Below are 13,691 nucleotides of genomic sequence, written 5' to 3'. Positions count from 1 at the left end.
CACCTGCCAATCTGCTTAGCCTGTCACCAGCTTTTGTCTGCTTTCCGTATCTGCAGGTCTTTTCAGTATATTTCCTTCCCTCACCCATTACCGGTCCAAGCCCTCATCATGTCTATTGGTGTTTCATCTCTGCCTCAAGCGTTGGGCCTCTCAAGCTAAGCTCCATATTATTGTCAGTGGGAGTTTTCTAAGTGAGTTTTTGATTCCCCCTGGGGTCTCTGGGGTCTCCTGGATGAATGGGGGTGTGCTTCCCGAGCCCTGGTTTGCAAGGCTTTGTTTCTCTAGCTTCACTTCAATAGCAGGTGAGTTCGATCACTCCAGCCATCCTGACCTTTTGGTGATTCCCAGAGTAAACTGTATGTCCTTTTCTGCTGATCACAATCCCTCCTTCCCCCGCTGGCTTCTTTCTTCTTCCTCTCCCTGCCTCAGATTTACCTCCCCTGTGCCCCCTCACACCTCTATCCTCAACACTTATCATAAACCCTAACTCTCCCCAGCCAAAATGAAATTGCTTCCTGACGTCTAACTGTGGCATACAGGAACTGCCCCATAAATACTTGATCCATGCATGAATAAATTCTCCTAGTCCTATCTGGGTTCAGAGTTCAAGAAAGGGGGAGCCTTGAAATATCTGATTCTGAAAAAAGTAAGTTTACAACAGTTATTGCGGTAAGGTGGTTAGATGGGTAGAATTTCAAACTGAATAAAGAGATTGTCCAATTGTGTTTCTTCAAGTCACTAAAGCCCACTCCTGCCTTCAAGGCTGGTTCAAAAGACCCCTTTCTCTGGGCTGAATTAAACACTGTGTGTGCCAGCTTCGGCTGGACGCTGAGCGATTCCAGAAGTGTCAACCCTGAAACATTCAAAATAATAATAACGATAATGCCATTCCGGGGCTGTGGGGATATTTATAACGCGCCCGGAAGAGGTGCCAAGAGGTGAGCAAGGGCAAGATGAAATCTGCTGACGGAGAGCTAGGCGGCCCACGCAGGGAAGTGGGGAGACCGGGGACCTGCACCCCCCAAAGGTAAGTTTAGCCCACAGGAGACCTGAGGGGGGGGCGGATTTCCGTTCCTCCCAAGGCTGACACTTTCCTTCCTCAAGGAACTCAGGCGGACCTGGCCCTCCCTCAGGACGCGACCCCTCAGGCCACCGCGGGGCGAACCCCAAGGGGAATGCGCCCGGGTCCAAGCGTCCGTCCTTGGACTTGCCCACCGCAGATTCCTTCGAACCTACTGATCTTTTCGAGTCCTTTGATTCTTTTGAACCTTTTGATTCTTTTCCATTCTAAAGCGTGAGAGGCTCATCGGAGAGACGCTGCCACAAAGATGGGAAGGAGCCAGAAAAAGGACTCGGACGAAAAAAAAAGAGGGGGCGGGAGAGTGGTCCTATCAGGGGAGAAAGCATACAGAAGAGACTGAAAGAGCAGAAGGCGAGAAGAGCAAACGCAGACAAGGACGCGGGGGTGGAAGGGAAGCGGACAGCAGCGGGAGAAGAACGTTAGCTCAAGGAGGAGAAGCACCAAACCCGCCGGCGACCTGAGGCGGGAAGACACGCCCAGAGGGGGAAAAAAAAAAATCGGCCCCTTTAAGATCAGCCCCGCCCCCCTGGCGTGACACGAGCAGCAGAGCCGGCTGCGATTGGCTGTGGGCAGGAGGGCGGGATGGGGTTGCTAGGCGCGGAGGGGATCCGGCCGGCCCCGGCTGCCCGGAGCGCCGAGCTGCGGGAGTGGAGCCGGGCTGAGCGGCGCTTCTGGAAGATGGCGAGCGGCGGGGACGCGCGGCCGCCCTGGCGGCCACCGGGGCGCCTCCCGCGGCCGCGAAGCCTTGCGCTGCTGCCGGTGCTGCTGCTGCTGCTGCTGCGGAGCCCGGCGCGGGCGGCGCACATCAAGAAGGCGGAGGCCACCACGACCACAACGAGCGCTGGCGCCCCGGCGGTCGAGGGCCAGTTCGACCGCTACTATCACGAAGAGGAGCTGGGCAAGGCGCTGAAGGAGGCGGCGGCCGCCGCGGGGACCCCCGGCCTGGCCCGCCTCTTCAGCATCGGCCGCTCGGTGGAGGGCCGACCGCTCTGGGTGCTGCGTCTCACGGCCGGCCTGCCCGAAGGCGACGCGGCACCGGACGCCGAGGGGCCGGACGCGGGGGGACCCCTGATCCCAGGCCGGCCGCAGGTGAAGCTGGTGGGCAACATGCACGGCGACGAGACCGTGTCGCGCCAGGTGCTGGTGTACCTGGCCCGCGAGCTGGCGGCCGGTTACCGCCGCGGCGACCCGCGCCTCGTCCGCCTGCTCAACACCACCGACGTCTACGTGCTGCCCAGCCTCAACCCCGACGGCTTCGAGCGGGCACGCGAGGGCGACTGCGGCCTCGGCGACGGCGGCCCTCCGGGGGCCAGCGGCCGGGACAACAGCCACGGCCGGGACCTCAACCGCAGCTTCCCGGACCAGTTCAGCACCGGAGAGCCCCCGGCCCTGGACGAGGTGCCCGAGGTGCGCGCCCTCATCGACTGGATCCGCAAAAACAAGTGAGTGGACGTCCACCCCGCCTTCCGCCATCCGTGCACGCGAGCCTCGGGGGGTCGGTGGGGGAGTACGGAAGCTGGCTCAGTAAATGCCCAGTAGATGTTTGCTGGCCCCAGGGGCGGGGTCGCGCGGGAGGCGGTAACCGGGCCAGGATCCAGGGCGCAGGCCTCCGGTCCTGCCGATTGTCCTAGAGCCTCCGTGTCGAATGCTCTCGCAGGACCATAGCTTACGCGTGATAGAGGAGAACTTGAAGGTGAGCTAGGCCAGCACCCCCGGGCCTAGCCGTTAGCTGCATTAGTACTGTGGGCACTGGGGCACTTGGCTCACTTGCTGTCGTCCACAGGCTGATGGCACGGTCATGTACCATGGTTTGCGTTGAGGGACAGTTTGGTTAGCTGACAAAGTGAGGAGAGTGTGGCTTAGGGATTTAGGCCATCTGATTGGTGGCCAGTGCTGAGACTGCAGCTCGGAAATGGTACAGGTCACTCCTTCCCTGGTCTTTCTCTTGGTTCGCTGGACAGAGACCCTGGCTCCTACAGGCTACCTCTGAGGGGCCTCATGGATTTGGCTGGAGATCTCGCACAGCCCAGGACTGTTTCATTTTGCACTCTCAGGGTTTTCTCTTGCCAACTGTGCCCACCCTCCTCTTATTGCTAGGCCCGGACGTAACAGTGGAGTTGTCACTCACCCTGAGTGTTATTATGTATTGTGTGGGTCTTGGGAATCCAGAGGGCATGAAGACCTTGAGAAATTAGCATGTCTCACAAGAGAATTTTATGTGTGTGAAGCAAACGAGCACGAGAATATGGTAATACATAGGAGCACCTGTGAGGTGCTGATGTGCCCAAGTAAACTTCACACGAGTTGTTCCCACTGTCAGGTGAGTGGGTACTGCAGGAAATGGAACCACCTTGGCCAGAGTCTTGAGAGATGGGTCGGATTTACAGCAAAAAGGAGATGAGGGAAGATGGACCTTGCTTTAGATAGAAAAGCGAAGTGAGAAGTGCCTCATCACCCTTTCCTGGTGTCAGTTCTGCCGCTCCATCCCCGGTTTTGTGTGTCGTCACAGGCTTTAAGGATAGTTGTTCTTTCTGTCTCGATTTGAAGGTGATTTCTGAGTGGTAAGTAAGATAAAGGTCATGAACAAAGAAGTTTTTCAGTGAATTCATTTCTTCACTAAGGTTTCAGTTCTAAGATTGTAGAGCAGATCTCAAAAATCCAGAGGTGTTTTCTTTGTGAAAAACATTAGTGTTTGAGTATTTACAGATTGTTTTAGGGATATTTGTATCTATTTACAATTTTCTCAATCTTTGAAATTTGAATTTTCAAGCATCCACTCCTCTTAGTGTTTGAAATTTACCTGGAGAGCATTGTGGAGTTGGTGACTTTTTAGTATTTATAGGATTTTTTTAAAAAAGATTTATTTATTTTTATTGGAAAGTCAGATATACAACGAGGAGGAGAGACAGAGAAGATCATCTTCTGTCCATTGATTGACTTCCCAAGTGGCCACAGTGGCTGGAGCTATACTGATCCAAAGCCAGGATTCCCGAGCCTCTTCCGAATCTCCCACACGGGTGCAGAGTCCTAAGACTTTGGGCTGTCCTCCACTGCTTTCCCAGGCCACAAGCAGGGAGCTGGATGGGAAATGGGGACACCAGGATTAGAACCGGTGCCCATATGGGATCCTGGCACATGCAAAGCGAGCATGTTTAGCCACTACGCTACTGTGCTTGGTCCTAGACTTTTTGATCATATGTTTAGCAGCTACTTTAAATTGTCAGTGATACACGGAGGGTCAAGTGTGGGAAACACTTGTGGGAATGGATTTGACATGAAACTATAAACTACCTTTCAGATAAGATTGGAAATGTGATACAAAGTTGATTTGACAGAGAATCAAAGAGTAGCCTTAAAACTTCTATGATAGGTGTCACTTGCTATTGAACTCTTCATTATTAGAGTGGCATTGGAATACTTTAAAAATAATGTAAAGAAAATCTGAATTTGTCACCCTAGTGGAGTGCAAATATTTCATTTTTCTCAAAGTATTTAATTAGGCAATTTTAACCACATATTTGAGAAATACTGTAAGAAATGGCAAACAAAAAGAGACAGCCTTTAGCAGAGACTCCAGGACTTAGAAGTTTTATTTAGAAATGTGTGATTGAATAAGTAGGTTTGCTTCACTTATTTAGAATGTTTAGCATAAGGTTGACGTTTAAACTGTTGCTGAATGAATAGCCCGAGCTGTTTATAACTCCCACAGTCAGTGGGGTGGGGTGGGAGAGGGAACACTTTAACTGCTTTATAAATACACATCAGAAAATAGATTATTAATACCTTAGCTGTGGGGGAAGAGATGGGTAGGAGGAGTTAAGAGTATGTCTTAAGCTCTCAGTACTTTACTGAGATGCTACCTGGTCAGTCAGCTGTACACTTTGTATTATTTCACTTCATTAAACTTTGCTACTATGGTATCCATTTAACAAAATATGTGTATGTCCTGGAAGTAGGGACTGGAGTTTTGAGTCTATAAGGCAATGATTCTCCAAAGAAATGAATGCTTGTTGCACAGAAGTTACAGAGTAGTTTTGTTCTAAGAGATGTTTAATTTTCATAAGGACTCTGAGAATGAGGTGGCATCAATCTCCAGTTTACAGATGAGATGGAAACCAAGGTTCAGTGATTTAACATGATCATATTACCGGGGAGCAACAGATCTGAGAAGCCGAATGTTCTTAGTTGGCTGTGCCTGGCTCCAAAGCCGTGTTGTTGCCGCTACACCAAATGGCATTCTCCTCTGCTGTCTGGAAGGATGCTAATTATAATTACATTAGTTTTAAATTGGTCTCTTGTCATAATCTAGTCCAGCATTTAATCACCATTATAAATTCTATCTTCTGATGAACAGATTCTGTGTTAAAAGTGATTTTCATTGTTTGATCTCCTCTGGGATGGTACAGATTGTGCTGAAAATAATGTTTCATATTTGGCATATGACACGGTTTAATTCTATTTTAAGACAGTAGAACGAGATTACTACTGATTTCCTATGTGTTAATTACAATTACAAGTGGGGATAAGCGAGAAAATTCACAGGAGACCATAAAAAAAAGTATCTCATCTTTACTTATAAGCAGTACTTTGAACTGTTACATAAGGAAAAGATGTGTAAGTAGGTCTTAATGTGGTTTTTTTGTTTTTAGTTTTCACCACAAAAGGATTCTGCAGTATTTCTGTGCTTACATTTTTGATTAAATAGAAACATTTTGAAAACTCTTCCTTTTCTTTTTTTAGAGGAGGATTTATTAAAAGACAGAATAGTTCACATTCAGATGTATCCACAACCTCAGAAAATTACCAAACAATGTTTCTTTCATGGCAACAGCCTGATTCGTGTCACTTCATTAATGACCCAATCAGAAAGCATAGTGCAGCGGAGACCTAGGCTTTGCTCTGCTGTGGTTTTCTTTCTGAAATCAGCTTACTGTTTTAGATTTTTTTTTATTTGTTTTGTTTTATTTTTATGATTTACCCCTGAATCTTCTCTATTGTGGTTTCTCTTTTGAAAATGTGAATTTAGTATAGGTATAATGTGTAACTAAAGTGAGATAAAATACATCCTGTTTTATGTTAGATTCTGTGTTTTAAAAATTCTCTCCAAATATATAAAGCATAGAGGTTATTAAGCTAACCCATGTATTACAACAAATTCATATGTATTTGTTCCAGCCACATTTTCTATGAAACTGACATATTGGGAGATGAAGTGTTAGCTTGAGTTATATGAAGTTTCCATTTTTGTAGGGCAAAAAAAGTTAAATATAGGCAAGTTCCCTGGTTCAACTCAGTGCATAGACTTCGGGCTGATTAGGACATTTCCTGAATTTATTCTGCATTCTTCAGTTACTTTTTCAGTGATGGAAAATTCTAAAGCTACTTGAGCTTAACTTTATTATAAAAACTGTTTGAGTAAGGTTTTTAATTAATCATACTTTGTTTCCATTTGCTTTTCTGTTTCTGTTAGTGGTGGTCTACTTATAGAGTTAGCTGTTTTCTACATCTCCAAGGAATATGGGAGTTCATTTTTTTATAAAGATGCTGTGGAATTTTAAAATATATGTGCCTTTCTAAAGATGGATGATTTGGTTGTGTTTTCAAAGGTTTGTGCTTTCTGGAAACCTTCATGGTGGCTCGGTGGTAGCAAGCTATCCTTTTGATGATTCTCCAGAACATAAGGCCACTGGTATCTATAGCAAAACCTCAGATGATGAAGTCTTCAAGTACTTGGCAAAAGCTTACGCATCCAACCACCCCATAATGAAAACTGGAGAACCTCATTGCCCAGGAGATGAAGAGGAGACTTTCAAAGATGGAATCACCAACGGTGCACACTGGTATGATGTGGAAGGTATGCAAAACACTGAATTGGCTGTATATACCCATTATCTACTTAGCTTTCTTAAGAGTATATTTTGAACAGGAAAGAGGAAATTGCAGAATTTTAATTTTGAAAAAAAAAATCTTAAAAATTTTAAGCCTATAATGGAATTGAAAAAAGAGCCTTTCATTTCATTTTTCTTCTCAAATTAACTTAATTCTTAATTAGTTTGAGGAATGATCAAGAAAGCTCCCTTTGTGGGCTAACTCCCTAGACACATGGAAGACCTGAGATTGGGTCAGACTCAAGTTGGGAGCTAAGAAATCAGTCCAGCCCTCTCATGTTGGTGGCAGGAATCTAGTCATGGAACGCTCATCTCTGCCTTCCAGGGTCTACATTAGGCAGGAAACTAGAATCCAGGACTGGATAATGAACCCAGGAGACTGATGGGGAATGCTGGTGCTCTAGCTGGCAGTTTAACTGCTCAGCCACATGTCTGCCCCTTCATTCATCATTTAAATTCACCTACTATTATCTTCAAATGCTTTTATTCTTCCTCACTTCTTTCCCAACAATCTTTTGCCAAACCATTGAAAAGTAGATTTTAGATTTCATAATAGTCCAGCTCTAATTTATTCAACATATATTTTTCAGATATAAGGAAATTCTCTTGAATAACCTTATATCATTTTCATGAAATATTCAATGTTCTAGATTTATCATTTTTTTAAATAAGGGTCAGGTAAAATTTCTCACGATTATCATTGTTTAAACCACATCATGTCATATCAGGAGGTAATCAGCATCTTGTTTTCAAGATATATTTAACAGTTTAATTGGGGATCCTTCTTTTATTCGGGAGTAGAGATGCCTACTGCAGTTCTTTGTTTCCTAGTACTATAGTAGTCTCCATTACACTGTTTATCAGACTATAACTGTGTGCTTGCTTACCTGTATATCTTTGTGTGTGTGTGTGTATTTTGCATGAAGGTTGCAAATGTATACCACTGCGTATATCTACAGTGTCATGGCACATGTAAATAACAGAATGTTAGAATCGTGACACAGCTGAAGAACTGTATTATTGTAAAATACAGGGGAAAAAGGAGAAGAGGAGAAGAGGAGGAAGGAAAAGGGGGAACCAGGGGAAACTAAATACCTAACAAAACTGTATAATGAAAACTAAAAACAAACGGAAAAGAACGTTGGTACGCTGATGGGAGACAAGGTTTTCACCACTGGATGAAATGCCTGTTCTGCCACTGGAGATGTGAGTTAGGAATCAACTTAGAAGGAACAGACATTTCAAATTTACATTACTGGTTTCTATGGTTCATAAACTAGCACTCTACCAAACTTTAGAAAATGTAAGACAGGGACTGACATTGTGGTATAGTAGGTGAAGCTTCTGCCTGTGACAGATACATGCTGGCTACTCCGTTTGCTATCCATATCTTTTGCTTATGGCTAGAGAGAAGCAGCCAAAGATGACCCAAGTGTTTGGGCCCCTGACACCCACAGGGGAGACCCAGATTCAGTTCTAGGCTCCTAGACTTGGCCCAGCCCCACAATGGCTATTGGGAAGTGATCTAGTGGATGAAAAATAGCCCTGTATTTTCCTATCTTACTGTAACTTTGCCTTTATAAACAAATAAATATTTTTTAAAATGATAAAAAAAATCAGGAGGTATATAATGTCGTGATGCAAGTGGCCAAGTTTAATAGCTTGATGAATATGCTCACTGCTAACTGGATCTTTCCACTTTTTATACAGCCACATTTTCCTGTTGTGTTTCAATCTGTGAAGTAATCACAGAATGCTATTTTTAAAATTAGGGATATATATATATATATGTATATTTTAGGGATATATATAAAGTTTCTTATTTTAACCATTCTTTTTTAAATTCACCACTGAAAAAAGATTTTACTTATTTGGAAGATAGAGCGAAAGAGTCAGAGGGAGACACATTATCTTGCATTCTCTGGGTCTCTCCCCAAATGGCCAAGGCAACTGAGTAGCCAGGTTGAAGCCAATAATCAGAAACTCCATCTGAGTTGGCCCCGTGGATGGCAGACTCATTAGCAGGGAGTTGGGTTGGAAGCCAAAAACACAGCAGCTGAGACTGGAAGGGTTGCTTCGATAAGCATGTGGGTGTCATAATTTGCTTCTTAACCCACTGAACCACAGTGCCTGCCTCCTCGTAACCACTCTGAAGTGTAGCATTCTGTGGTATTTATATTTCAGTGTTGTGCAGTCATCACCACCATCTGTTTCTAGAATTTTTTCATAACCCTAAACAGAAACTCCGTAACCCTTGAAAGTCATAGTTTTCACTTCATTTTCTCACTCTCCGCTCCCCCCTTCCCAAGCCACAGATAACTTCTACTTTCTATTTCTGTGAATTTACCTGTTACTATTTCTTATAAATAGAATCATACAATATTTGCCTATTTATGTCTAGTACATTTCACTTAGCCTATCGTGTTCTACAAGTTCATCATTATAATGGTTGAAAAATAGCCTTTGGGAAAAAACAACACTGAGAGGCAGGGTGGTAGAAAGGGAGAAACAGAGAACGGGAGATCTTTCATCTACTGGTTCAGTCCCCACATGCCATAATGGTTGGGGTTGGGCAGGCTCCCACGTGAGTAGCAGGCTCCCAAGCATTTGGGCTGCCTTCTGCTGCCTTCCCAGGTACATTAGCAGAGAGCTGGCAGGTTTCAAACCAGGTCCAAGATACGGGATACTAGCATTTCTGGCAGAAGCTTAACCCACTGCACACTAATACCAGCTCCTGAAACATATGCTCTGTATATGTAATATTTCCCATTTATATGTTAATGAGCACTAGATTATTTCCACTTTGATATTGTGAATAATGGTGTAAAGAATATTGGCACACACATATCTGAGTTCTTATTTGTACTTCTTCTGTATATATACCCAGAAATGGAAATGTTGGGTTGTATACTAATTCTCTATTTAGCTTTCAAACAGCTATCAAATTCTTTTCCTTAGTGACCATACCATTCACATTTCCCTCAGCAATATGCAAGAGTTTCAGCTTTTCATTGTATACTATTCTTTTTTTCTTAAAATATTAATTTTATTTGAAAGGTGTATTTACCCACAGAAGGAAAGTCAGAAAGAGAAGGTCTTCCATCTGTTGGTTTACTCCCCAAATGACTGCAATGGCCAGAACTGAGCCAATCTGAAGCCAGGAGCCAGGAACTTCTTCTGCCGCTCCCACATGGGTGCATGGTCCCAAGGCGTGGTGCCATTTTCTCTGGCCAAAAGCAGGGAGCACTACATGGAAAGTGGAGCGGCCAGGGCACAAGTCAGCATCCATATATGTTGCTGGCATCACAAGGCAGTGGATTAGCCTGTTGGACCATTGCACCAACCCCTGCATACCATTTTTAAGAGAACCGATAAAGTAAACTTGAATTGTTTACTTTTTATTTTTAAATGTTCTTATTAAACTTTTGATTTGATATATTCTTGTTTTTATGCTATGGCTTAAACATTTTCATAAAGTGTAAGCATGTGGAAATGTCATTATCAACATAAACTTTCTCTCTTATTGAATCTGCCCAAAGTGAAATACCATTGGCCTTCCTTAACTTTTTATAATAGACACATTATTAAAGTGTTTTATATCCCTTAATTTGCCTGTATTTAAATCTTTGAATTTTCATGACTTTCAAAAAAAGATATTAGAGGGAGCAACAGAGAGATTTTCCAGTTGCTGGTTTACTCTGCAGAGGCCACAATGGCCAGAGCTGGGCCAACTGTGCCACGCCATTGCCAGAAACTAGGAACTAGGAGCTTCTTCTAGGTTGCCTCCTTGGGTTACAGGGGCCAAACACTTGGCCCATCTTCTGCTGCTTTGCATGGGATGCTGTCAGGGAGCTGGATCAGAAGTGAAGCAGCCAGGACTTGAACTGGCACCATTGTGGTTGTGTTATAAGCAGTGGCTTTCACCTATTGTGCCATAGCACCTATCCCATGTTCCTTTTAAAGCCATGTATACCCAAATTAGATCCTAAGTTGGAGAATATAATGTTTCCTTGAGGTTTCCTACTTCCCTGTGGTATCTGCCATGGTTTTTGTATATGATAAGCATTCATAAGGAAATTTGAAATATATTGAAGCCAGAGTTTCCTCATAATAAGTGGGGATAATCTGAAAACCATTAAGATGTTTTTGTAGATAAGGAACATACTTTGAAATGCAAATCTTACATTTTAATCTTCAGTAAATATATTTAATAAAACCTAAATTTGTAAGGTAATAGTTTTATGATTTAGTTGTTGCTTTGTTGAAATGGTATTACTTAAAGCTTTAAAAAATAATGTGTTTTCATTTTTCAGTAAAAATTATGAAAGATTAGAAAGTGATTTCTAATTAACAATTGAGGAATGTAACTGTGATATATACTTCCTGAAAAAATAAATATCCTATCTTAAGTAAGTGCACCTTCAACCAATTAAGATTTTTTTTTGACTCTTCAAGCATTTGAAGAAGCTAAAATTTGAAGCTGCCTTTGAAGCTGTTGTTATGACCATCAACTTTTCTGTTTTAGCTCAATGGTCAGACATACTTTAAGCTACTCTTACAATAGCTACTTTGATTTCTCTTCCTGCCTTAACATATGATTGAGAAGGAGGCTGTGATAGTGCCAACAGTTTTGACAGGGTAAATTCATTTTGTTTAACTTAGGCAGGACTGCAGTGAGTAAGGTGTTGTGAAACTTGTGACTGGGCATAAGTTCAAACCCGGATATCCTGGAATGATTTTACTGATGCTCTATATGATGACGTGTTGCACTAAAAAAAGTGCAGGTTTTTAGAGCTGGAAGTGAATATGTTGATCTACTGCAGCCTTTTTGTCATGTAGAAAATCAAGGTGTGAAGGAGGAAGTAACTTGTGAAATGTAATTAATCAAAGATTTGCTGAGCACCTGTCAGGTCCCACATCCTATAATTGGTAATGGGAATACAGTGGGAGAAAAATAGAAGTAAGTCTTGATGTTAAGAATCAGTCAGTGCATTCCTGTTATGAAATATGGGACGATGCTGTTTTTAAAACCTTTACCTTCATTGCCAGGGCTGACTAGCCACTCAAGAGGGTGGGCCTTGCTTCCCTCAACATGCCTGTGGAGTCTGCAGGATCCACTCAGGGAATGACTGTCCTAACGAGGCCTATGAACTGGCATGCTCACCTGCTAAAGCCTTGTTGTAATGAGAGTCAAACCTAAACTTGTTCACGCAGCAGGGTAGCATACCTCACTTCCCCTTTTTGAAACCACAAATTGCTTATTTGTGTTTTTTTGGGCACCATTGTTTCTCTACAGCTTTGAAGACATTCTAAAAAATCAACTGATAAAAAAAAATGGTTTAGTATGTTTATTCAAAACAAAATTTAATGAAATGGAACTGTAGTTTTAGATCAACTTTAAGACTTGCCCTCTTTGAGGAACATTTAATTTAGTGGTTAGAGACATGTGCATCCTATATCAGAGTACCTGGGTTTGATCTCTGGATCCTGCTTCTGACTTCAGTTTCTTGCTGATGCAAACCTTGGAAGGTATCAGTGATGCTCAAGTAATTCATTGGGTTCTTGTCATCTGCACTGGGAACCTGGATTGAGATCCCAGCTCTCAACTTTGGTTTTGCCTAGCCCTAGTCATTGCAAGCACCTGAGGTATGAACCAGTGGAACAAAGAATTTTGCTCTCTCTTTTTACTTAGAAAATTTAAGAGCAGGTAACCCCAGACTATAAAACATTGCAGTTATTTGATCAAAATTCAGTTTTGTGTAAGAAAATTACAATTTTCTTAGGTTGAACATTGGCTTTGATTTTTTATTTTAAAGTTATATTTTCTTTTCCTGCAGTTCCAAGAATAATAATAGAGCTTTGGAATGCCACCATCTTGAGTTTGAGTCTCAGTTCTGTTTCGACTAGCTCTGTCAGTATATGTGTCTGTGTGTGCATGTATGTATGTGTGTGAGTCAGGTTGGGTAAATTAATGAATTTCTCAAAGCTGCAATTCTTACATGTGTGAAATATAGAGAAATATGCACTGTCTACCTCGGATTGTGAGGCTCAAATAAAAATGTATATAATGCATTTATAAAGATTTATTTTTACTATTTTTGTATTGGAAAGACAGATATACAAAGAGGAGAGACAGAGAGGAAGATCTTCTGTCCGATGATTCACTTCCCAAGTGAGCACAACGGCTGATGCTATGCCGATCCGAAGCCAGGAGCCTCTTCCGGGTCTCCCACGCGGGTGCAGGGTCCCAAAGCTTTGGGCCGTCCTCGACTGCTTTCCCAGGCCACAGGCAGGGAGCTGGAAAGGAAGCGGGGCTGCTGGGATTAGAACCGGCGCTCATATGGGATCCCGGGCGTGCAAGGCGAGGACCTTTAACCACTTGCGCCACCGCGCCGGGCCCTATATAATGCATTTATCCTGGCATCTAGCACTATGGCTATTTATTTCCATTAGAATTTACACTTCATGAAGATAAGTTCTCTTGGATCTGGCATGGTAGCCTAGTGACTAAAGTTCTTGCCTCACATGTGCCAGGATCCGTAACAGTGCTGGTTCTAATCCTAGCTGCTCCACTTCCCATCCAGCTCCCTGCTTGTCCTGGGAAAGCAATTGAGAATAGCCCAAAGGCTTGAAATCCTGTACCCACATGGAGGACCTGGGGGAAGCTCCTGGCTACTCACTTTGGATCGGCTCAGCTCTAGCTGTTGTGGTCACTTGGGGAG

The 13,691-nt window shown here is 43.5% G+C and overlaps 1 protein-coding gene across 2 annotated transcripts in view; it reads left to right on the top strand.

Moving 5' to 3' along the window:
* Positions 1-1,724: 1,724 nt before the first annotated feature.
* Positions 1,725-13,691, top strand: part of CPD (carboxypeptidase D) — a 69,324-nt gene continuing 57,357 nt past the window's right edge. The window contains exons 1-4 of one of the 2 annotated variants that reach the window (XM_041000536.1): positions 3,267-3,299; positions 4,605-4,611; positions 5,155-5,160; positions 6,688-6,935. In XM_041000536.1, the coding sequence (XP_040856470.1) occupies positions 5,156-5,160; positions 6,688-6,935 (253 nt within the window). In that variant the 5' untranslated portion in view covers positions 3,267-3,299; positions 4,605-4,611; position 5,155. Of the gene's footprint in view, positions 2,524-3,266; positions 3,300-4,604; positions 4,612-5,154; positions 5,161-6,687; positions 6,936-13,691 lie in introns of those variants that run through there. The other variant, XM_041000535.1, reaches the window with a different exon arrangement.

This window comes from Ochotona curzoniae, unplaced genomic scaffold, assembly GCF_017591425.1.
Source record: "Ochotona curzoniae isolate NIBS_2020 unplaced genomic scaffold, NIBS_Ocur_1.0 scaffold_2453, whole genome shotgun sequence".
Classification (NCBI taxonomy): domain Eukaryota; kingdom Metazoa; phylum Chordata; class Mammalia; order Lagomorpha; family Ochotonidae; genus Ochotona; species Ochotona curzoniae.
This window is presented reverse-complemented; position numbering and strand designations above follow the sequence as displayed.